This window comes from Elephas maximus, chromosome 16 (genome assembly GCF_024166365.1).
Source record: "Elephas maximus indicus isolate mEleMax1 chromosome 16, mEleMax1 primary haplotype, whole genome shotgun sequence".
In the NCBI taxonomy this organism is placed as follows: Eukaryota; Metazoa; Chordata; class Mammalia; order Proboscidea; family Elephantidae; genus Elephas; species Elephas maximus.
The window spans coordinates 75,725,292-75,750,813 of NC_064834.1; the positions used below are offsets into that span (position 1 = coordinate 75,725,292).

General features: G+C 43.4%; 1 protein-coding gene across 3 annotated transcripts in view; it reads left to right on the forward strand.

The window, feature by feature from the left end:
• Positions 1-25,184, forward strand: part of EDRF1 (erythroid differentiation regulatory factor 1) — a 39,571-nt gene extending 14,387 nt beyond the window's left edge. For 2 of the 3 annotated variants that reach the window (XM_049855043.1, XM_049855045.1), the window contains 13 exons: positions 1,005-1,271; positions 3,597-3,668; positions 3,956-4,106; positions 6,195-6,383; positions 6,914-7,114; positions 8,584-8,802; positions 10,068-10,291; positions 12,019-12,177; positions 12,523-12,672; positions 16,147-16,300; positions 17,272-17,387; positions 18,165-18,316; positions 24,337-25,184. In XM_049855043.1, the coding sequence (XP_049711000.1) occupies positions 1,005-1,271; positions 3,597-3,668; positions 3,956-4,106; positions 6,195-6,383; positions 6,914-7,114; positions 8,584-8,802; positions 10,068-10,291; positions 12,019-12,177; positions 12,523-12,672; positions 16,147-16,300; positions 17,272-17,387; positions 18,165-18,316; positions 24,337-24,508 (2,226 nt within the window). In that variant the 3' untranslated portion in view covers positions 24,509-25,184. The remainder of the gene's footprint in view (positions 1-1,004; positions 1,272-3,596; positions 3,669-3,955; positions 4,107-6,194; positions 6,384-6,913; positions 7,115-8,583; positions 8,803-10,067; positions 10,292-12,018; positions 12,178-12,522; positions 12,673-16,146; positions 16,301-17,271; positions 17,388-18,164; positions 18,317-24,336) is intronic. The other variant, XM_049855044.1, reaches the window with a different exon arrangement.
• The last annotated feature ends 338 nt before the right edge of the window (positions 25,185-25,522 follow it).

The following is a 25,522-nucleotide window of genomic DNA, read 5'->3' on the forward strand; positions in this document are numbered from 1 at the left end:
GTGCTGTCAAAATCAGTAATATACGTACTTTTTTTCTTTTTAAGATCCAAGTTAATTTTAATTATCACACCCAATTTAGGGATATAGGTTGTCCTAGAGACCAAATCCAGAGAAGAAATTTTTTAAGAAAAATGGCAAAAAAATTTCTGACTTAAATATCTTCTGATTGAGTAGTGGTGTGTAGTGGAACTTGCATGGTTTATGTGCAAGTTAGAAAATGGGCTGAGTGTCTTTAAGAATTGCTTAATAACAAATAACAGAGTAGATAAATGGTAATATGCTAAATGTAAGAGCTGTCAGGATGGACTCTCGATCATTAGCTGGCGTTCTCCCAGAACCGTAGGTCATATAGTAAACATTAGTTGCTGATCAATGATAAGGAGCTCTGGTAGTGCAGTGATTAAGCGTTTGACTGCTAACCGACAGGTCAGTAGTTTGAACCCATCAGCTGCTCCGTAGGAGAAAGATGTGACAGTCCACTCCCATAAAAGATTACAGCCTAGGAACCCTATGGGGCAGTTCTGTTCGCTCCTCTAGGGTCACCATGAGTCCAAATCAATTTGACAACAGCCAGTTTTGTTAACGGTAAAGTCGCATGAGCTCATAGGTTGTAAAGAGAAGATTTGCTTTTTCATTTGGCATGGCGTGATGTCTCGCTAATACTTTAGTTATATCATGCCACACTTAAAGCTCTTTTGTTGGTCTCCACTGAGTTACAATTGCCACCTTTGAGAGGGAGGGCTGGGGATGGAATAATTACAGGAAGTCAGAAACAGCTCAACCCAGAAGGATTTTACAGAGCACACCCAGAGTCTTCATAACTTTGAGTGGAGAACGTTCTGTATGTTTCTGTTCGTCCACTTTCCCCTGGCAAAGCAGCCTGCTGGCAGACCTCCTTCCTGGCATTCGTCAGCATGGGAGTGAAATTCCTTCTTCTCTAGAGTGCTCAGTTTGGGTAACAGTCACACATATTTCTTCCTTTTCTTTTTTTTTCTTCTTATAAGATTATTGCTTCAGCCAATTACATGCTTTCAGAACTTTTTCAATTGGATGAACCTAAAAAAGAAGAAAGTTCAGACTCTCCTTTAAATGAGAACTCTGACGAAAGCTACAGTGAAGAGGAGGAGGAGGAGGAGCTGCCGGACAGCGATGACAATGGAGCCTACGGCACCAGATCTGCTCCGTCGGAGGACAGCAAGGCCGTAGCTATAATTAAGTCGGTTGGAGAGTTGTCAGTGCCTGAAAAATACAAGTCCATTCATCAAATCAGAGTAAGCATGTTATAGTTTCTATGAAAATTTTATCCATGGAAAAACTGTTGTTCATTGAATATAGTTTATTAGGCTGTCAGTCAGGTTCTCAGTAGGTGGCAAACTTCAGTAAATTCATTGTCCAGGGTCTAGTAAGCCTTAGCTTTATGAATCCTAGAACTTGGGTTTATAATTGCCTCAGGGTAACTGGCCCACATGATGCAAACTTACGGTGGACTAATGTATAAAGCAGGTATCAGTAGAGTCATTGACACCTGGAGTATTTTCCCTTCAAGCGAGTCATGACTGCTCAACAGGCACGTCTGTGCAGCTTCCGATTGCTGAGGAACTGGATGTAGAGTTGCTTGGTGAACGCAGAGTCAGAGTAGGAAGGGATGGCTCTCTGTGTCTAGAGGGCTGCAGAAAGTCCATTCTCAGTGCCCCTGGTGGTGGTAGCCAGACTGGACCTGCCCCTGCCCTGGTCAGGGCCGGAGAGATCAAAACAGCTCCCTACCCTTCAGGTTTCTCTTGGTGTGGATGTCTTGACTGTCCTGCTAACAGTCTTTGCGCAGACATTACAATTATGTTTCAGTTTTCTAAATTATAATTGCAGTTTGAATCCACCAGGCGCTCCTTGGAAACTCTGTGGGGCAGTTCTACTCTGTCCTGTAGGGTCGCTGTGAGTCAGGATCTACTCGACAGCAACGGGTTTGGCTTTTTTGGTTTTTTTTTCCGGTTCTCCCTCCCTGTGTTTACATCCAGGTCAGCCGTAAAAGGGCTCTGACCGCTGAATGAAGCACGGTCATATTTCCAGATAATCTCTTGGTTTAAGCTCTGCGTTTAACTTCAGACAGAAACTATATTGAAATAAGCTTTTGAGAGGACATCTCTCTGTCACCCTGATACACTGCCTATCTTTCTGACCTTCTCTTCCTTCCTTCGATTCCCCTGCATTATTGGCCATGTGGACTTAGCCATGCTGGCTTTTTTCCTGTCTCTCAGGTCATCAGTCATTTCCATTGGAGGGCCTTTGTGTTTGCAGTAGCTCCTGCCGTGACATCTCTTTCCCAGACCTTCGCATGGCTGCCTTTTTCTCAGCTTTAAGCCTTGGCTGGATCTCGCTTCCTCAGGGAGACCTTCCCTGGCCACCATAGCCAGGATGTGCTGTCTTCATGCCACCTCCCCCGATACCCCATCTATATCTCCTTTGTGGAGTTCACCTGTATCTGAAGTTCCTATTTGTCTGTGTGTCTGTCTCCCTTCACTAAAACAGAAGCTCCCTGAGCGTATGGGCAGCCTTGTGTCTCCCAGGTCTGGAACTCATAGTGGCTCTCAGTGAGTATTCACTAAATGACTATGGGAGAAAGTCATCAACTGTCCATCTAAATTTTAGTTCACTATCAGCTTGAATCTCACAAGGGAGTAAAAAATATTTTTCTGATTATAAACAAAATCGATGACAGAAGTCACGTGTATTTGGGAAACTGCATCATATCCCAAGACCCTGGACTTGCAGTGCAACTAGGTGGTAATTAAAGACTTGGGGGAGTTAGCGGCGGCCCTTTCTGTCAGCACCTGAAGTGCTGGTGCAGTCACAGCCTTCCACGTGAACACGTCTTTAGTTAGTTAGCGTTGTCTTCTTGGTGTCAGGCAGCAGGGCTTCAGAGTCCCGGCTTCCCCAGCTGCTCCCTGTGTCCTCAGGCAGGCTGCCTAGCACCGCCCACTTCCCTTCTGGACAGTGAGAGTAAAATGTCACCTCACAGGAGTCAGTGAAATGAACTGCCTGGCAGAGACCCCTACACCTAACAGTCTCTTAGTAGGTGGATGCTCTTCCTGGTTTTGCTCCTAAGTGAGTGTCAGTTATGTTATGCAGTGAGACCACTGCTGATACTGAACATAGCTAACCTGGTGATCTTGTTAACTGTGCCTTACCAAGTGTCAGTCCTAACCAGGAGTCCAGCCCACCTAACAGATCACTGTGCACTTATCTGAAAGACTACTTACGACTCACCTTCTCGCGTTTTTGTCATAACAGAATTATTTTCTGAAGTTTAAATACTTAAAGCAATATATATGCTGGAAGATCTTTTTGTTAAACAAGGTTTTTGTTGATGATGTTTATAGCAATTTAATCTACAACAGAGACAGTACTTCACTAGGCTGAATACACAGGCAGATTTCTGAATTATCGATTTTTGTACCCAAAACCAAAGCCTGTTGCTTGTCAAGTCGTGTCCGACTCACGGCTGCCCCCAGTGCTGACCTATGGTAGTTCCCAGGAGATGAGACCTCAGGGATTTGTTGCATTGGTGGCATATTAATCGTTTTAAATGTTTGTTTCTGAAGCCGAGTTGTGCATTTCCGGTTTGCCATGACATAGAAGAGCGCTGTAGAATGGTTCTTAGCTACGTTCTGGAGGTGAGTTCAAGTTTAGTCTTCACTCTTCAGTAAAATTCGGATTTGACGTGCACATAGCACTCGTTCAGCAGTGTCTGCTATTCTGCCGTGATTTTTTTTTCTTTAAGTTTAAAATGAAAAGCTAGTTCGTTTTTCCTAGACCTTTCAGATCAAACTTAGTTTTTAAAGTCTGTTTTCAAAACAGAAGTCCTCCTGAATTTATTCAGCATGTAGTCTAGATACTACTTTCTATTTAGTGTTCAGTTGAACTTGGTTAAGTTAGTAGCAAATGTGTTTCCTTTGTTAAGGGCTTGAAATCCGTGGATAGCAGCATCAAGAAGGAAAGCGACCTTCCCGCAGCAGATCCCAACACCCCAATTCCACTAAAATACGAAGATGAGTCTACCCGGGGGGGTCCTGAGGGCCTGGAGAAGCAGATGGCCTTGTTTCTGGACAAAAGTAAGTTGAATTTGATATACCTTTCAATAGAGTAATATATGGGTACTGATCAACAACAGACTTGTATTAAGGCATTCATTGAAAGGAATTTAGGAAAAGGGTATCGTGTGAATGAGAAGTAGGGGGAAATATCTCTTCATTTCAAATATAAAACAGAGCAGGATAATTGCTATCCTTCATAGAGATTTCTAGTGGAAACATAAGAACCCTGATTCTCCCCATTACCCTCCGTGAGGAGCTCCTTCAGCCTGGTAGGGTTTTCCTAGGGGACCCCTACGGCAGTGAAAGTGGTGGAGCATTTCAGGGCATGGACTTGGGAGCCAGACTGCCCAGCTTTGAACCTTGACTTTGGTCAGGCAAGTTGTTCCACCTTTGTGAGCCTTGTTTTCTGTGTCTCAAAATGGAGACAGTAATAGTAGCTACTTTCAAGGGTTGTGACAAAGGATTAAGTGAGGTGATATGTGAAGTGCTTAAAACAGTACACACCGTAAACACCACAGAAGTGGTAGCTGCTGTTACCTCATAGTACAGGAACAACCTGGGAATGCCATTTATGAATTATCTCATTTGTTCTCCTGGAACGTCACTTCATGAAGAACATGTGGATTTTGAAACAAATCTTAAATTTCTTGTTTATTTTATTCTAAGTCGTATTTGTTTTTCCAACCTTATCCCCGCTTTCGAATCAATTTCAGTTGTTTGAAAAAATGTTTTGAAAGTCTCTGTGTTTGAAATAATAACGAGGGCTATCTGGACTTTTTTTTTTTTCCATAAATAGAAATAGCTGGGGGTGGGTAGAGAGATTTATTTTCTCAACCTTTACATAGCACTTCCTGGGTGCTGGAGCTCACGTGTGATGAGGAGAACCACACCAGGACTTTTGATGTCTTTGTGCCTTTTTCATGGTACTTTTTTTCTCTAGTGCCTTTTCTGTCTCTCCTTCCCTTCCCACCTCCCCTGTTGAAAATCCTGCTCGAGTTTAAAACTCCTGTCCCGTGTCAGAATTACTCGATTCCCCACCATTTTGAGCTGTGAGCGTTCGCTGAAGCCTGCCCATGTCGTAGTTACCAGTGTTAAAGAGTCACGTACACACAGTTGTGAGCAAGGGCTCCGTCTTACTCCTCTTGAGTTTTCTCAGGGTGCCTCATACGGGAAACTCAATGTTTATTCAGTTGGAAAACGTGTTTCCTCACCTCTAAGGAGTTTATGTAACATAGTAGCAGAGAAACAAATAGATACACCAGCAAGACCATAATAGAGACTAAGTATCCTTCATTGCTGCAAGGTCCCTGTGTTGTAGCTGATCAAAAACTGAGGAGTCTTACAGCTGGGGAGGAGGGCATGTTCCCACAGCCTGTTGTTCTCACCTCTGGGATTACACTGAGTACTCCTTTGTGGTTTATGTCATCAGCCCAGCTCCCCCTCTAGTCTGTTCCATGTCTAAGGACAGAGGCCATAGAACTTAACAGCACTGTTTCTAGTGCCTAGCATGGGGGTTGGCATGAAAGTGATCATTTGTTGAATGAAGAGAGGTAGTGATGGGCTGGCCATAAATAAAGAGTATTCCTGAGAGAGGAGACAGTGAAGATAGGAGACAGGAAAAGGGGCCTGTGTGCAGGAACAAGTAGGAGCTTAGCTTAGACTGATGGATAGTTTGGGTGGTAGGAGGTAAGTGAAAGGCTGCAGCTTGGGAAGCGGGCTAAGGTGCTTCACCGTGGTCTGCTAAGTGCTGAGAAGCCTGTCAGTGTTTCAGAACAGGTGTTGTGACTAGAGCTGTGCCTTGGGAAGGTATGCTTGTTGGCATAGACTGGAGAAAGGAAGCGGTGTCTGTCACGAGTGTAGCTCTGTCAGTGACCCTGAGAGAGAAGGAAGGGTTGACGATGGCAGTGAAGCCTAGCTTCAGAAATTCCACACGAGATCCTGTTTGCACACCGGCCACTGTATTGCCTTTAAGCAGTAAAGCGCAGCAGTTACCAGGTTTGTAGCAATAGTGCCTAAGGGTGGAGCGTTTTTATTTGGAAACAACGTATTTTTTTATAGTGAGACTTACATGCAAATAAAATGTGCTGCTTTGTCCTTGTGTCATAGTGGGCTCCCTTCAGAAGGGTAACTACTCCAGCCAATCTGGGATGATCCCCGGCTCTTGGCAACATAAGATGAAACTGCAGCTGATTCTCAAGTCATCAAAGGCCTACTACGTTTTGTCTGATGCGGCTATGAGTCTTCAGAAATACGGGAGAGCGCTACGATACATTAAGTTAGCGTTGCAGAGCCATGGTAAGCTGTTGTAATTGACTGTGGGGTAGCCATTGATTGAGCCCTGGTGGCACAGTGGATAAGAGCAGTGGCTGCTAGCCAAAAGATTAGAGTTTGAATCCACCAGCCACTCCTTGGAAACCCTATGGGGCAGTTCTACTCTGTCCTACAGAGTCACTATGTGTCGCAGCTGACACGATGGGAACGGGTTTGGTTTGGTTTTCGGTTGGTAGGCATTGAGAGGGGAGAACAGAAACGGTATCTGAACGCAGTGAGATTTTAGTTCTGTTTCTGCTGTGAAATTTTATTCTAAAAGATGACTTTTTCCAATTTTGACTACGTTACCTAGTGTTTTATTTTCTTCTCTGAGTGGTTCAGTATTTCTTCATCTTGAAATATTTGAAGCCATCCATGCTATCCAACATGAATTTAGAGTAGACACAGTGGCACAAAGCTTCCAGCTGGTAACATGTTTTCTGAGTATTTACTGTGTTCGTTAAGCTTTAAAGCACTTGTGTTTGCTTTGTCCTCCTTCCCACCTTTCTACATAGATACTTACTGCTGCCTCTGCACCAATATGCTTTCTGAAGTGCTGCTGTTTCTTTCTCAATATTTGACACTCTGCGGTGATATCCAGTTAATGCTGGCCCAGAATGCAAACAATAGAGCCGCACACCTCGAGGAGTTTAACTATCAGACAAAGGAAGACCAGGAGATACTGCACAGTCTTCACAGAGAGTCGAGTTGTCAAGGTGCGCCGATGGGACGCCTCGGTTCATCCACATCAGGGTTATTCAGCCAGCTCGTGTTGGCGTGAATATACCCAGAAACGTGGCAGGAATCTTCAGTGCTTGGATATTCACTGTGTTTTATTTCATTCCTTTATTACTTTTTAAAATAGAGCATGATCCTGTGTATCTGTGTACAAAATGGTTTTGACATGTTTTATCATTACAGTCAGAACTGAACATAACCTAAGCTCTGAAGACAGTCGTGTTGACTTTCACACTCGTCTTTTCATGAAGTTTTTCTAAGCAGCCCTTTTAGTCAGCCCACCAGGCCATGGGCTTCCTTTTGGAAAGGAATAGCACTCAGTGAAGGTGGAGGAGTTGCCTTCCGAGTGACCCCAGGGCCAAGATGGAGAGAGCATCGTTTTTTAAAGTTAGTTCACAGCCCTTACTGAATGCACCACTCTACCTTGGAGCTGTCAGATTCTAGAGCCAGGAAGTGGGGTGACTTACCCAGAGCGTTGGTCTTGCTTGGTGCAGTTACGTGAGCACACTGCCTCTAGGATGGTCAGCGGGGCATGGCACCAGTCTGAAGGGGTCACAGGACTGTTTCACTTGCTCTTGAATCGTTTCAATTGGTGTCCACCTCCAAAAAGTTTTAGACGATTAATAGCTAGAGAAGTACATTGGGGGGAAAATATATTATTTCCTAATTTTTCTGTCCTCTTTCTTCTTCCCCTCTGTTTTTCTCGGTTGGTCGTTTTATTTTCATAAACACAGTGGAAAATCCTCGGGGTGTTTTTACTATTGCCATCAGATTAGCCACACCTGAAGTCCACCTTTGTGACAGTGACGTTATTCTGCACACTTTAGCGTTCTCAGCAGGAGTGCTGCTTTTCCCTGGGACTAGCCCAGGGCCTAAGTTTACTCCAGCCCCCGCTAGATGGCAGCTGTAGTACGTCTTCCAGGGCTTAGCTAGCCACTGCTCAGTGACTCAGGCTGACGTGAGCAGATTATAGCGCACATAATTAGCCTCTGGGAGCCGTCAGAGCTTTATTTCAAGAAATACTTATTTCCATCCATAAAAAGATTTTCCCTTGAATCAGCGGACAGCTTTAGGTCTGTACCAGTAAACAAGTCTGCCTTGTAAGATCATGGTGGTGATGGGAATTGTTTGGCGTTTGTAGGGAAGAATATGTTTCTTTTAATCAAACGTTAAGGCCCCAAGAAAATGTAATGTTTTATAGATAGAGGTTTACCGGTAAAATTAAAAAGCTAGTTCATTGAATCTTAGTGTGTTTATCCTACATTGTATTTTCTTGTTTGTCTTAAATATTTAGAATCTTTACATGAAACTTAGTTGTATTCATAATGCTAGTATGTTCATACCACATTGCATTTTCTGGTTTAGTCTTAAAAATACCAGATCTGCTTAGATGCTGAGGAATAAGGCTACATGTGACTCGTACTGACATTTCTTGTTTTCTTTTAAGGATTTGCCTGGGCAACCGATTTATCTACAGACTTAGAAAGTCAACTTTCAGTTAGTTGTAAGTGTTACGAGGCTGCGAATGAAATCTTACAGTTCAGTGACTTAAAAAGCCAAAACCCAGAACACTACGTGCAGGTGCTGAAGAGGATGGGTAACGTTAGAAACGAAATCGGTGTGTTTTATATGAACCAGGCTGCCGCACTGCAGAGCGAGAGAGTGGGTGAGGACCTCTTTGGATTAACCCTGATGAGTGAGAGTAATACTCAGAGTGATTTAAGCACAGAGCCGTGACATTTGATTTTATGTCATAAAGGGGGAGTGTTCTAGAGTTTCCACTGTTAAATTCTCCAGAAATAAAGTTAGGAGAGACGTTCTTTTCCCTTGGAGCCTGTCATTTCAGTGACCACCATGCCCACATGTATTTCAGTCCATCTAGATCAGTTCAGAAGCACATTGGATATGTGGTCGGCTAAGACATGGGCTTCTCTCTAGTTGGGAAGCCAGAGAAGAATACAAATCTCTGAGAGATGCCATGGTGGAGAACAAGGGCAGTGAAGAGTGGGGAGGGCATTCATCGTGTCGTGGGGCTTCTGCAGGCTCCTGGGATGTGGGGCTCCCTCAGGCTCCTGGGAAGAAGTGTAGTTTGAGCAGGGCAGGGCCTGATGTGTGGCAGCTCAGCAGCAGGTGTAAGGAGAGGAGGGCTTTCCAGCCTGATGGGCAGCAGGAAGAGCCAGAGGTATGGGGTCCAGTGGATGTTGAGGGGAATAGCAAGTGGTGTTGGGTGGTCCAGGCAGGGTGCGATGGATTCATTGGGGGTCATGTTGCATTTGAGATACCTGTAGGCTATCTGTGAAAAAGTCTGAATGTATTAGTCAGTCAGAAATGTGTGCTTAGAACTACTGGGGTGAGGGAGACATATAGGTTGGGAGCCTTTACGCAGTGGTGATAGTTGAACCTGTGAGAATGGATGAAATGTGAAGGCTGAACACACAGTGAGAGACAGGAAAAGGGCCCAGGTGGGACTGAGGGTAACAGGTAAATTCAACAAGTATTTGACACCTGCTGACCTATGAACTGTGCCGACTAGCGATACAGACACTGTCCCCAAAAGAGCTCCTGGCTAGTGGGAGAACCTGCATTTAAGGGCTATCTGGAGGAGGGAGAATCAGTGGCGTGGGATGGGAAGTGGTGGTCAGAAGCCCACAGGAATTAGGTAAACACAAATCATAACCTTCAGTCGCCATGGGGAGCATGTGCTTTTAATCCTTATGAAGTAGTCCTTTGTGCAGATGTTTCGATTTGCTCGCATTAGTGTCGGTGGGTTTACACTGGGGGCTGCACGTGACTGGATTAGAGCAGCACTCGGGGGTCCCAGGCAGGCCTCCGCCTCTGCCTCCTGCCCTCCTCAGGAGACGTGGGCGGGGTCACGCTGATGTGTGCTGACAGGAGTGTTTTCTTTCCTTCTTTCTTGGTGATTTTGCAAAGTGAGCAAGAGTGTGTCTGCTGCAGAGCAACATTTGTGGAAAAAAAGCTTTTCTTGTTTTGAAAAGGGAATTCACAACTTTGAGTCAATTGATGATGCTACGAACGCTGCCCTGTTACTGTGCAACACGGGACGGCTCATGCGGATCTGTGCACAGGCGCACTGTGGGGCTGGGGACGAGTTTAAACGGGAATTTTCACCAGAAGAAGGCTTGTACTATAATAAGGTAACATGTGTAATTGTCACTTAACGTTGCCACAGCTCCTCTCAAATTACTGTAAGACTAAGATAAAAAGACTGTGGGGCTGGCACAGGAGTAGGTAGAGGACTAGAACGCTGCAAAGCTGGCCTGAAAACAGTAAGAATTGAATTGGCGGGGAAAAGCTGGTTATTTCCTAAATTGTGTTGGTGTAACTGAAGCTCCTATCAAATGTATTAAAGGTGAGCATGGAGGCAGTGAAACTGCGAAGGTACCAGAAGAAAATACAGGGAGAGCCTTGTATGATGGGCTGGGAAAGGATGTTCCCAGCATGATTCCATAAGCAGAAATCACAAAGGAAAAGATGGATAACTTTAACTATGTTAAAAAAAAAAAAAAGTCTTTTAAATGTACATCAGGAAACATTGTTGAAAAACAAACCACAATCCCACAATCTAGGGAAAATATTTGTAATGAACATGACAGATCGGAGGTTAATACACTCTTAATATAAAGAACAATTAATCCTTGAAAACGAACTGGTCCACTAGAATAAAGGGCAGATACCCTGAACAGAAGATTCACACACGTAGACAAAGTAAAGGGCTAATACATATGTGGAATAATTTGATAGGAAATTTAAATTTTGAGTTTTATTGAACAAATTGCTGAATATTTTTTGCCAAATGATAACAACCAGTGTTGGAGAGAGTACAAGAAGGCAGGGACACTTGTTTGGCCGAGTACTTTGAAGCCATTTAAATAACATTGGTAACAAATGTTCTTGCCATAACCTGCTGCTGTTGAGTCAATTTCCATCAATAATGACCCTGCAAGACAGGAGAACTGCCTCAGAGGGTTCGTAGGCTGTAACCTCAGTGGAAGCAGATGGCCACATCTTTCTCCCACGGAGCAGCTGGTGGGTTCAAACCACTGACCTTCCGGTGAGCGGCCAAGCACTTAACTACTGTGCCACCAGGGTTCCTTTCTTGGCATAGTGAATGTAAAAAAAAAAAAAAAGAAGAAGAACCCGTGACTGCTTTTGTTTTTTTTTTCTTTTTTAAGTTTATATACACATAGAAAAAAAGAGTAGATAAATATACACCAGAATTGTAGAAATTATTGCTGAGTGATGGAATGAGCTGTGATAGGTTTGTTATGTTGTTTAAATACAATAACCATGTCTTTAAGGATGGGAGCGGCGGTGCTGGAGTTCTTTCTTTTTCCTTTTTTTTAATTAAATAGTAAAACCTGGCAAATTTTTTATCCACGGACTTCTCAAATTATTATTTTCTAGTTTACTAGTTGTGTTGTTGTTAGTGCGTCAAGTTGGTTCCAACTCATAGCAATCCTATAGGACAGAGCAGAACTGCCCCACAGGTTTTCCAAGGAGTGGCTGGTGGGCTTGAACTGCCAACCTTTTGGTTAGCAGCCAAACTGTTAACCACTACTCCACCCCGGCTTTCGTTTAGAAAGAAAACACACAAGAGAAAAGAGGCCTCCTCACACACCAGCCCTAGAGGGAAACCTCACCCGGGTTGGCTGCTCAGAGACTTGAGACAGGTGTAGGTGGTGGGGATTCTGTCCATTTTAAATGACTTTTATCATTAAAGTATTTTCATTATTTTGCTTTCTTCCTTTCCTCATAATGTCATTTTATAAATTCTCCCAAGTTATACCTGGGTTTTTATGAAGTATGTTAATGCAATATTGGCAAACTTAGTCAGAAACGTCTGCTTTTTTCTCCCTTGCAGGCTGTCGATTACTATCTGAAAGCGCTCAGGTCTCTGGGTGCCCGAGAAGTCCATCCCACCGTCTGGGACTCGGTGAACTGGGAGCTGTCCACCACTTACTTTACGATGGCAACTCTACAGCAAGACTACGCCCCGCTGTCTAGAAAGGCTCAGGAGCAGGTACTGCTGTGCACTGCGCTGTGACGGAAGCCCCCTCCCGTCTTTGTGTGTTTGTTTAACAAATACTGAGCGTCTGGTGTCTTTCCTTTGGAAGCCGTGTTAAAACATTTTTAAAAACTCTTATAGTTAAGATTATGGAGCCTGGTGGTACAGTGGTTAAGAACTTAGCTGCTAACTAAAAAGTGAGCAGTTCGAATCTACCAGCTGCTTCTTGGAAACCCTATGGGGCAGTTCTGCTCTGTCCTGTAGGGTCACTAAAAGTTGAAATCCACCTAATGGCAGTGGGGTTTTAGTTAAAATTATGGACTTTTTTTCCCCTTTCTCTTAAAAAAAAAAACCACACAGATTGAAAAAGAAGTCAGCGAGGCTATGATGAAGTCCCTGAAGTACTGCGATGTGGACTCAGTGTCTGCTCGGCAGCCGCTCTGTCAGTACCGGGCTGCAACCATCCACCACAGGCTGGCTTCAATGTACCACAGTTGTCTGCGGAATCAGGTATTGGCATGCCAGTGTAAATTCTGGGCCAGGCCAAGTAAGTGTTCCTGGTGCTTTTCTGACATTTTAGTATATATTTTAACCCTCTTGTTACCACATTTTTTCTTTCTTTTTTTTTTTTTTTGATGGCCTGTGTTTTCAGTATTGAAATGCATGCTGACTAATTGAGTGTGTTTAAATTTTTGGTTGGTTACATGGATTTTGAGAAATATGATCTGGCAATGGAAACCCTGGCGGCGTAGTAGTTAAGTGCTATGGCTGCCAACCAAAGGGTCGGCAGTTCGAATCCTCCAGGCGCTCCTTGGAAACTATGGTACAGTTCTACTCTGTCCTATAGGGTCGCTTTGAGTCGGAATCAACTCGATGGCACTGGGTTTTTTGGGTTGGTTGGATCTGGCAATACAACCCACCAGTGAGGCAAGTGGCCCTTTGGCGCCAGCCATCTGTGGCATGACAGTATGCTGAGGGCTAGGTAGATAATTGTTGGCGCCTTTCCCTCAAGGTTTCATGGAGAACCCCTGCTTCTCCATACATGACACAGAAAAACCAAAACAGACCCATCAGGGCCCCCTAACCATCACACAGGAAAGTCGTAATTATGCCTGCAAGCCTTATCTCACAGCATAAAGGAAAAAAAAGCAAAAGTTTACAAAACTAACACGTCTAGGAAGCTTCACCTAACAGAATGCCCAGCCTACACAACAGTGAGGCTCCAACTCCAGTCTGCTGAGCTTCACACATTTCAGAAGGGACCCACCTTGATGCTAAATGCATTAGACCTGGAATAAAAAGGAGCTGGTGTACTGTTTATGCCAATGGTAATGAAAAAATACTATCTACTTTAACTAGCTACCTTAGAAAAACTTGACATGTTGTGCCCATCTCCCGTCTTAAATCCGTTTTGTTGTGAAGTTGAGCATGCACATAAAGGCACGTGGAAAATATGTGTGAAATATGTGTATAGTTTAAAGAGTGACAACTCAGACACCTGTGTACCCGGTGAGGATTTAGAGACCTGTGTGCCCCTCCCTCGCTGTATTTCCCTCTCTGTCCACCCACATTATCCCAGATGTTCTATTAATTATGCCCATACCTGTTTCGGAGGAGCCTTGATGGTGCAGTGGTTAAACCTCCCAGCATCTCCATGTGAGAAAGGTGTGGCAGTCTGCTTCCATAAAGATTACAGCCTTGGAAAGAAGTTTCTGGGATAAAATGAATGCTTCAAAGGTCAGCGGAGCAAGGGCGGGGGTTTTGGGACCATGGTTTAAGGGGATTTCTAAGTCAATTGGCAAAATAATTCTATTATGAAATCATTCTGCATCCCACTTTGAAATGTGGCGTCTGGGGTCTTAAATGCTAACAAGCGGCCATCTAAGATGCAGCAATTGGTCTCAACCCACCTGGATCAAAGGAGAATGAAGAACACCAAGGTCACACGACAACTAAGAGCCCAAGAGACAGAAAGGGCCACATGAACCAGAGACCTACATCATCCTGAGACCAGAAGAACTAGTTGGTGCCCGGCCACAATCGACGACTGCCCTGACAGGGAGCACAGCAGAGAACCCCCGAGGGAGCAGGAGATCAGTGGGATGCAGACCCCAAATTCACATAAAAAGACCATACTTAATGGTCTGACTGAGACTAGAGGAATCCCGGCGGTCATGGTCCCCAAACCTTCTGTTGGCCCAGCACAGGAACCATTCCCGAAGACAGCTCATCAGACATGAAAGGGACTGGACAGTGGGTAGGAGAGAGATGCTGATGAAGAGTGAGCTAATTATATCAGGTGGACACTTGAGACTGTGTTGGCATCTCCTGTCTGGAGGGGGGATGGGAGGATAGAGAGAGTTGGAAGCTGGCAAAATTGTCACGAAAGGAGAGACTGGAAGGGCTGACTCATTAGGGGGAGAGCAAGTGGGAGTACGGAGTAAGGTGTATATAAACTTATATGTGACAGTCTGACTTGATTTGTAAACGTTCACTTGAAGCTCAATAAAAGTTAATAAAAAAAAAAAAATCCAAACTTATTGGACTGACTGAAACTAGAGGACTCACTGAGACTATCACCCTGAGGTGCTCTTTAAACCTTAAACAAAAATTATCCCTTGGGATCACGTTTTACCTAAATAACAGATTGACTCATAAAATAAAGAATATTACCCATGAGTAATCAGCTCCTTTAAAAAAATCATCTATATGAGACCAAATGGTCAAAAATTACTCCAAAGCAAAGATGAGAAAGTAAGGGGGCAGGGAAACTACAGTACTGGAAACGCTACAACCAGAACTGAATGAAGGAGAATGATGACACATTATGAAAAATGTAACAAATATCACGGAATAATTTGTGTAGCAATTGTTAGATGAGCACCAAATTTGCTGTGTAAACTTTCACCTTAAACCCAGCTAAGCACAATAAAATATTATTTAAAAAAAAAAAAAAAAAAGATGACAGCCTTGGAAGCCCTATGGGGCAGTTCTGCTTTGTTCTGCAGGGTTGCTATGAGTCAGGATCGACTCGACAGCAATAGATATGGATGGAATACCTGTTTGGTCTTTTACGTCTTAAACAGTGTGCTTACATTTTACCTGTTTGTGATCTTTCTAGAAGGCTTCATACTGTGTACTTCTGTGGCTTATTGCCTTCACTTCACGTCGTGTTTTGGCGATGCATTCCTGTTGGCACATGTAGCTGTGCTTTTTCTCAGCTGAATCGTACTTGTTCAGTGCATATATCACAGCTGATCCAGTCAGTGATCAGTGAACTTGTGGGTAGCTTCAGTTTGGCCGTCCCAGATAATCTGCTGTGAGCTCTCTCGTGTATGCGTCCTGGTGCTCAAGGCAGGTATTTGTAAGAATAACTTGAGGCCTAGGATGAAGGTGCCCCCTTCAAAGCGGTTGCTTTGATTCTGCCAGGAGTCTTGTGCTCACAGTTTCTTAGGAATGATTTTTGTTTGTTTGCCTCTTTGCTTTCCCCTTTCTTAACCCAGTACCAAGACAACTTATTCTCCCGTCCCCTGGGCGTGGCTTCACTTCTGGGTCGCCCTTCTCCTTTGAGGTCCAGCCTATTCTGGAGAGGATTCGTTCCATTTTGAGCTGATCCTTGGCTCTTTTCTTCCTGCCATGCGAGGCCCCCAACTGAAATTCACGTTTGCCCAGGTGGGCTAAGATCCTCGGGGCAAAAGCAAGTTCAAACTGCCAAGACGATTCAAGGGGGGCAAGAATAGTCTTTTTACTTTTTAGCAAATGGTGCTAGCTATCCACATGCAAAAGCTACAGCTGGACTTCTGCCCCACAGCGTACAAAAATTAACTCAAAATGGATCAGAGACCTAAATGTAAGAGCTAAAACTCTTTAAGTCTTCTAGAAAACACTAAAGAGCATTTAGTGATGCAGTCAGAAGACTTGGTCTGGTGGTTCCTGTGAGACCCAAGTTTTAGGGTTGTGTCTTTGTTTTATTTTTGGTTCTAGGTTGGTGATGAACATCTTAGAAAGCAGCACCGAGTGCTGGCAGATCTTCATTACAGCAAAGCCGTAAAGCTTTTCCAGCTCCTGACAGACGCCCCATGTGAACTCCTTAGAGTACAGTTAGAAAGAGTAGCATTTGCAGAATTTCAGATGACCAGTAAGTCTGACTTCTCTTTCTCAGATTTGTATGCATTGGCTTAGTGGTGGATTGTCTTAGAGTGAGGCAGAGCTGTGGATCTCTCTTGGATGCAAGCAATGTTTTTTTCTTTTTAATTTGCTCATAGTTAATGACTTTGGGTGGGGTCCAGGAAAGAGAAGTTTTAAAGTCTCTCCCCTTTTTGAAGTGCTTTTTAAAGCTTAAGAGAAATGCATTGGGTTATGTTCAGTGACTAAAAATACTGCAATACAGCCCTTGACCCTTAACTGAAAAAAATTTTGATAGGTCAGCTTAGACAAAGATCTAAGTCAGAATGAAAAACTTAGGCTTGGAGAAGCAGTGGTAAAGGAGTGGTGGTCGTCGTCCTGTAAACACGAGAGCCCAGTGATGGCCTCCCAGGAGCCGAGGGCAGAGCTGACCCTCTGGTGCTCACCTCCACACAGTGGAACATCAGCTCCAGGAGAGCAGGAGCAGGGTGCTTTGTTGTAGCTCATAGCTGTCGAAAAGGTATTAGGGAAGTCCCAGAGTAAAATGCAACCAGATCAGCGGGTCTGACCTGCCTTTCAACAGCTAGGTGACACACCTGTTTTACAGGTGGGGCAGCTGACGCTAAGCAGCTTGACCATGTCACATGACTGGTCAGTTAGTGGGTGGCCCTCTAACCACCGATGCCTCTGCTGATCCCCATTCCCGTAACACCTCAGATCCTGACGCTCATTCTGAATCGGCTGCTCTCAGCCTGACAGAACCACAAGGGGAGGCAGGGAAGCAGGTATTATTCTCTGCCTGGACTTAATACTGTTCTCCAGGGGAAACTTCCAACGAGAAGTTAGATCTAGAAGATCTGTTGGGATTCTCACGAGCTACCTTTACAGCATTTGAAAATGGGAATTTTCATTAGTATGTTGACATTGGATGGGTTTCTAGATTGATATTTAAAAGAACTGTCGTTTTTGTGTTTAATACTTTAGGTCAGAACAGCAATGTTGGAAAATTAAAAACACTTTCTGGGGCTCTTGATATAATGGTGAGAACTAAGCATGCTTTCCATCTTATCAAAAAGGAACTTATGGAGGAACTTGACCAGGTAAATGGAGAAAATATGTATCTTTGATTTTTATGTATCTTAAGCTAAATGTTGAGTGTACCCTGTGGGCATATGGTGTGTGTACACACATACATACATATATTTTCTGCATAGAAATACATTAAAATATTAACAGTAATTTGTTAGATTTGCTTGGTGAAATTATTAAACTCTTTAATTTGCAAATATATCATTTATATTTAAAAATTTTTTTTTAATTATGCCTTGACCTTTAAAAAAAAAAATAGTCCATAAACCATGATTAGTAAGGGACTGAGGGTATAAAATCTCTGTTAATCTCTGCCCTCTTTTATCACTTGCACTAAACGTCCTGGGAGCAGTGTTGAAAGGTGAATGGGCTTAAGCAGTCCCCTCGGGAAGGCCGTTCTTGTTTGCCAGGTATCCAGCACTCCTGCTACTGTCTGCTATTGCTAAAAGTTTCCCCCAGTCGCCAGGGCACTCCAGCCCATTGCTCTCCTAGCCCTGGTTTGATCATTTGTTAAATATCTGCTGTACCCTTCTCCGTGTTGCCCCCTTAGCATTTCACATTGGGAAGTTAGGACATACTCATTCAGGATTAATTTTGTACACATAAGTACCTACCAGGTGTGAGACTTGTTCATCATGTGTTTTAAGCTATCAGAATGATCTCACGTTTGTCGTTTGGTTGATTTTGGTTAAAAAGTTACTGGGTTAATGAAACTGCAGTCCGATCGCTTCAGTATGCGACTGTAATTCCCAAGTAGCTTAGATGAAATACCTGTTTGGTTTTTTCAGCCTAAGAGTGATGAGACTGCCCCAGCTGCTGATTCGTCTCCGAGTCTTAATCGAGAAGAAGTGATAAAGCTCCTCAGCATATTTGAATCTCGGTTGTCATTCCTCCTTCTTCAGTCCATCAAACTGCTCTCTTCAACGAAAAAGAAAACAAGGTAAGTTAAATTCCGTTATTGGTAGAAATTTCCTTCCAGCACCTTACCTGGAGAAAGCATACATGTAGCCTCTGCTGGCATCATGAAAGCATGAGTCGTATTCTCTGTCTTCTGTGAGGGTTACCCAGGATGTTCAGTGGTGCTCCACACTGTGAACCAGTCAGGGCAGGGTCTTCTCTGTGTAGACCACTGTAGATGGAGATTAGGGAAACTGATGATCTGGCTGCCTGAGGGTGAATACCCTGTGGTTGTAATAGTTTCCCTGAGAGAGAGATTTTTGCTGCATCTATGGACCATATGGTTTTCCACTGGTGAGTTACATTGACTGTCCCCAATCTTTCTTGTGAGCACCTGGTAGGGTCCTTGGAGGAAATCCTTTAGGGGAGGTATGGACTGCTCCTCCCCTGCAGCCCCCAGGGGCTCCCCACTCTCACGATCCCATGCACAGCCTAACCAGCACCCTAACTGTTTCAGCCAAGTTCTTACACTGTCCAGCTGCATCTGCCCAGGTAAGGAAGTACTCTCCTGTCACTCCCTGAATGGAACTTCTGCCCTTAGACTCCCTACTAGTTACTTGCCTGGGACCCCAGCTCTCTGATGGATTCAAGGAAAGGTGTGAACTTGTAGGTTGTCCTGCCTCTGTAGGTGTTGGGTTTTGGGTTTTTTTGTTGTTCTTTTTTTTAATGTTATTTTGTTGTTATTGTTGAGAATATACGCAGCAAAACATAAACCAGTAATTTCTACATGTACCATTTAGAAACATTGATCACATTCTTCAAGTTGTACAACCATTCATACCCTCCTTTTATGAACTGTTCTTCCCTCATTAACATAAACTCACCGCCCCCTAAGGTTCCTATGTAATCTTTCGAGTTGCTGTTGGCAATTTGATCCCATATAGATAGTCCTTAAAAGAGCATAATGCTCAAAGCAGACCTTTTTTTTTTTTTTTTTTTTTTAACTAGTTAAGGTTAACTACTTTTTTTGTTTTAAGAAGACTTCAGGGGATATTTTTGCTTTATGGTTTAAAGATTATCTCAGGGTAATAGTTTGAGGAGTTCATCCAACCTTCATGGCTCCAGAAAGTCTAGAGTCCATGAGAATTTGAAATTCTGTTTTGCATTTTCCCCCTTTTGATCAGGATTCTGCTATAGAATCTTTGACCAAATGTTCAGTAATGGTAGCCAGATACCATACAGTTCTGGTCTCAGGGGAAAGGCGGCAGTTGTTCATGGAGGCAATTAGCCACGTATCTATATCTTCCTCTTATTCCTGGCTCACCTCCCTCCTCTGTTGTTCCACCTGAATTCTGTTGGTGGTGGTTTTGTATGAATGGGTGCAGTAGTTTTTCCAGCTGTCTACATCCTCAGAAACCCCCTCCAATAATTGCCTCTGAGTAATTTTTTTATAATTTTTGTGCTTTAAGTGAAAGTTTACAAATCAAGTCAGTCTCTCACACGAAAACCCATATACACCTTGCTACATACTCCCAATTACTCTCTGTTCTCTCCCTCCACTCTGTCTTCTCGTGTCCATTTTTCCAGCTTCTAACCCCCTCCACCCTCTCATCTCCCCTCCAGGCAGGAGATGCCAACATAGTCTCAAGTGTCCACCTGATCCAAGAAGCTCACTCCTCACAAGCATCCCTCTCCAACCCATTGTCCAGTCCAATCCATGTCTGAAGAATTGGCCTCGGGAATGGTTCTTGTCCTGGGGCAACAGAAGGTCTGGGGGCCATGACCACCAGCGTCCTTCCAGTCTCAGTCAGACCGTTAAGTCTGGTCTTTTTATGAGAATTTGGGGTCTGCATCCCACTGCTCTCCTGCTCCCTCAGGGGTTCTCTGTTGTGTTCCCTGTCAGGGCAGTCATCGGTTGTTGTAGCCAGGCACCATCTAGTTCTTCTGGTCTCAGGATGATGTAGTCTCTGGTTCATGTGGCCTTTTCTGTCTCTTGGGCTCGTAATCGCCTTGTATCCTTGGTGTTCTTCATTCTCCTTTGATCCAGGTGGGTTGAGACCAATTGATGCCTCTGAATAATTTTTTACAGCCTAATGAGAAATTTTATTTTGGGGTGCACTCACTAACATTTAGGTACACTGCTCCTTCATGCAATCCAGTTTTTAATCCTCAGTGTCTACAGCACGTCCTGTTACTGGTACACAGCAACTAAGCAGACATCCGTCTTTCTGGAGAATCCAAAGGCAAAGGAGATAGAGTGATGTGCAGTTGAGAGGAACTCAGGGCTTCCATTTTAACAGCAGCGGGTTAATTTTTTTAAAATGTTAGTGGTTTCCACAAGGTGGTAATATCAATATGCGAGAAACGGTAATTCATTTATTTTCACAAATTGATCATTCAGGTAAGGCTGATGGGTAATAGCTTTGGTCCTATAATGTCTTTTATAATCGTAGCAACCATGTATGACCTAGTAATTTTTGTTTTAGTGGCGGCTCCTCTAACCTTCTCTTTATTCAAATTATTAATGTTCTGTTGCAACAATATTTTGTCTCAAAGTTTTTCATGCATAGTACATAAAATCCTACTTAGCTAATTTGTGTCACTTTTTCAGGGTTTCTTAAATGAAAGACTGTAAAGTGTGATAACTGGTGGTAATACAGTTAATATGTTTACAAGCTTCAAAACATAAGGAAGTATTGGTTCCTGAGTCAGTGACTTTCTTGTGTGTCCCTGATAAGCAAATGAAAACATCCGTAATCACGTTGTGAGGAAGACAGCGTCCTCACTGCAGATTAGTGTGCATTCCCTTTTGGAATGAAGGGAAGTCAAGACTTTTAAAGAAGGGAAATATTAATAAGTTTATGGTTTGTTTTACTTAGCTGTTTCTCCTCTCTCCTCCCTCCTATAAAATTGAGTAAAATAAATAATTTAAATCTATCTTAATTTTCTTAGGTTCTTATAGCATTGCCGTGAAATCTAAGAAAATTAAAATGCATTTAACTTATTAAAAAAAATCTTTTTGTTTTCATTTTGAGATTATGCAGACACTTTGTCCTGTGACCTCAGCCTTGGCACTGGCCCACCCAAAACGCTGGTGTGGTCCATTAGGTTGTGGGCTTTCTCGTGGATTACGACTCTGTCTCTGCACCTGTGCTATGTTTTCATCTTTGGTGCTTTGGCAGATAGAAGCCTCTTGACCTTTTGGTGACTTTGGGGTTTACTATAATGAAAGACTATAAAAAGCAGAAGTAGTCTGTGAGGTGCAGGATCCCTCTGCTGCAGTGCAGAGAACAAATCTTAGAGTTATGGGTTGTTCTGGGCCAGATGTATACAGTTAATATTTGGTTAAGATTTGTAAAAAGGAAAATAAAAGACTAAGTTAGCTACCTCTGGAATAAAGATAATCCTATGAAATGATGGGGCCCTTCTGAGTAGTGTTCATGGTTCAGTGAAACCACTGATGGGAGTTGGCTAAGGAAGGGAATAATTTGTAGAAATTGAAAGATGGAGATTTAAGGTTCAGAGTATGGTCAGAACAGATCAGAAGGTATGAAAATTTATGATCCCAGCAGCCATAAATTTTCTTTAGGTACCCACCCACCTAAAATGACAATGTGATATCATTGTCCATAGAGCAAGTCATATTTTGAACACCTCTGATTTTTAAGTGCTCTTGCCTTGATTACCATGAAATGGTCATTCAAAGTTTTATAAGGTCATCAAAGATTTTGGTGATGGTTAAACTAAAACATGGCTACTCTGATGCCCACGTTCCAGACCACTGGCTGCTCTCTGGCAGGCCTACTGACAGACATGCAGGGGAAGGTAGGGAATCGGCTCACAGGAAAGTGCAAAGAACATAACATTTGAAGTCAGAAAACATGTGTTTTAACCTTGATCGAAATTAAAAAAACCCTTCTGGGACTTAGGAGCCCTGGTGGCACAGTGGTTAAAGTGCTCAGCTGCTAATCAAAAGGTCGGCGGTTTGAACGCACTAGCCACTCCCCAGGAGAAAGATGTGGCCGTCTGCTTCTGTAAAGATTACAGCCTTGGAAGCCCCATGGGGCAGTTCTACTCTGTCCTACAGGGTCGCTATGAGGAGGAATCGACTTGACAACAATGGGTTTGGGTCTGTGCCTTAGTTTTCACATCTATAAAATAATACTAGTCCTTGCCCTTCAGAGGTGACAGGTTTTTTGTGAGGCGCAGATGTGATCATGCACACTATAGAACTGTCGGCTGTTACCTGCTTATGGTTATTGAAAAAACCAGATACTAGAAATGAGCTGCCATGTAATTACTGTAGTAACAAAAATACAATCTCTTGATCCATTTAAGGCCTGAATATTTTCAGAACAAACAGCAAACTTAGGAAGCTTTTCTTAAAAGTTTTTAATGGACTACTGTACACTTAATTGTGCTCCTGAGGAACCTGTTCATAGATCAAGAGGCAGTTGTTCAAACAGAACAAGAGGATACTGCATGATTTAAAGTTAGGAAAGGTGTGCATCAGGGTTGTATCCTTTCACCATACTTATTCAGTCTGTATGCCGAGCAAATAATCTGAGAGGCTGGACTATATGAAGAAGAACGCAGCATCAGGATTGGAGGAAGACTAATTAACAACCTTTATTATGTAGATCACACAACCTTTCTTGCTGAAAGTGAAGAAGACTTGAAGCACTTACTGATGAAGGTCAAAGACTACAGCCTTCAGTATGGATTGTACCTCAACATAAAACAAAAATCCTCATAACTGGACCAATAAGCAACATCATGATAACTGGAGAAAAGATTGAAGTTGTCAAAGATTTCATTTTACTTGGATCCACAGTCAGTGCCCATGCAGTCAAGAAATCAAAAGACACATTGCATTGGGCAAATCTGCTGCAAAAGACCTCTTTCAAGTGTTGAAAAGCAAAGATGTCATCTTGAAGACCAGGGTGCGCCTGACCGAAGCCATGGTGTTTTCAGTTGTTTCATATGCATGTGAAAGCTGGATGATGAATAAGGAAGACTGAAGAAGAACTGACGCCTTTGAATTGTGGTGTTGGCGAAGAATATTGAATATACCATGGACTGCCAAAAGAACGAACAGATCTGTCTTAGAAGAAGTTAACATCCAGAATCCTCCTTGGAAGCAAGAATGGCGAGACTACATCTCACAAACTGTGGACATATTATCAGGAGGGATCAGTTCCTGGAGAAGGACATCCTGCTTGGTAAAGGACAGACTCAGTGAAGAAGAGGAAGACCCTCAAGGAGAAGGATTGACACAGTGGCTACAACAGTGGGCTCAAGCATTAACAATGATTGTGTGGATGGCGCAGGACTGGACATGTTTTGTTCTTTTGTACATAGGGTCGCTATGAGTTGGAACTGACTCAACGGTACCTAACAACAACCACAACTGTATAGTCCTCTCCCACTGAGGGCCGTTCTTCACAGGGAAATTTTACTGATATTTGAGTAAATTGAGGTGCAGGAGTTCCTCTAAGTCAGGAGTCTGTGTGTGAAGTCCTGGATGGTTCTAGCTCTCGATAAAGCAATCCCACAGGTGCTTTGGAAGCGTGCTTGTTATTAACACTCTGAGGGTCTGTAGGCTGGGGCCTAAAACAGAAATGCTGCTTAGCTTCCTTCCATGACCTTGCCCGTCTGTGCTTTTTTTCCCTAGCATTTATCCTTGAACCCTCTAATTTTCTTAAATAACTCCTACTTTGACAGAAGGCAGATCCCACGAAGGCAGGGAGTTTTGTGTGTTCTATCCCGTCGGGAGCAATTCTTGGTGCATGGTAGGCACACAGGTATTTGTAAAAAGAATGAATGTTCGTTTTAACTGATGTATTGAAACAGTTGTCTAGAAACAGGCCCACAAGCAGTAGATGCAAGAAGGCAGGTGTGGAGTAGGCATGAACAGTTTTTTATATTTTAGGGAAGACCTGTTTCTCTCTGAAGAGTGGCCATTGGGCTGTATTGTTTATTTAAGTATTGCTCTCTTTCTGTACTGTTGGTGGGTATAACCATTTGCTTTCTGTTTTTTGTTTTGTTTTTTAACCCCTGCAGTAACACTGAAGAAGATGGGGTCCTGAAAACCAACAAGCACATTTACTCTCAGCTTCTGAGAGCGACGGCAAACAGAAGCGCAACGCTCTTGGAAAGAATCGACGTTGTGGGCCATTTGCTGGATCAGCTCGCCCGCAGCAGCGGGGGCAGCGGTGGTGGCGCTCTTCAGTGACTTCCACGCACGGCTCTGCTTCCACAGAACTGCTGTCAGTGCCTTCTAAACACGGGAGCTGGTCTGTCCACTCGGTGCTTCATTTCATTAAATGTGAGGGGGATGTCCATTTAAAGCAGGGACACAGTGGAAACATGTGTATCGTTTCCCACACAGAGGGTTCTGGTTTGGTTCTCTGACTTCCTCACATGAAATGCTACAGTCAGAATCAAACCCCCATGCCCACGTCGATGTCTCTGAGAAGCACATGGTACCTCGATACTGACCTGCTGTCAGGCAATCACACCTTTGTGTATTTTGGAAGTATGTTAAGCTCCGTGGGTTTAAGATATGATTATTTTGGATAAAATGTTACTTTGGCCAGAGGAACTTTTATCCAAATGATTTTACTGGCCCAGAGAATTCAGGAAACTCCCTGCACATCTACAGTGTTCCTTCTAGTTTGCACGCCACAGAAGGCACCTTCTAGCTCGGTGCAGGGGTTTCAGAAACTAGCCTTGTGCCGTTCTCTCTACTTAGCGCATGTTCCCAAGGGATTAGCTTTTCTTAGACTTTCTATGGCAGTTGATCAGGGATAGGTACTACCCGTTGTTTTTGTTTTTCTTTTTAAACTCAAAACTGTGAATAAGGTAAGAACGCTATTTTAAATAAATAAACTATTTATTTAAAATGTCGATGTATTTTTCCATGTCACATCCTTCACATTGAGTTTTGATTTAAACTAGGTCCAATAAATTTTACAAAGTAAAGATCAAAACATTAAAAGTTCTGCTGTCCACGAAATTCTCACTAGACTATCACAGTTCCTCACTGCAGCCATGTGGCACCTGCCCAGCTGCGTGTAGACGTGCTGACTGCAGCTGTGTGCCTGTCCAGCTGCGTGTAGACGTGCTCACTGCAGCCATGTGCCTGTTAAACTGTGTGTAGATGTGCTTGCTGCAGCCACGTGGCATTTGTCCAGCAGCGTGTGGACATGCTCAGTGCAGCTGTGTGCCTGCCCAGCTGTGTGTAGAT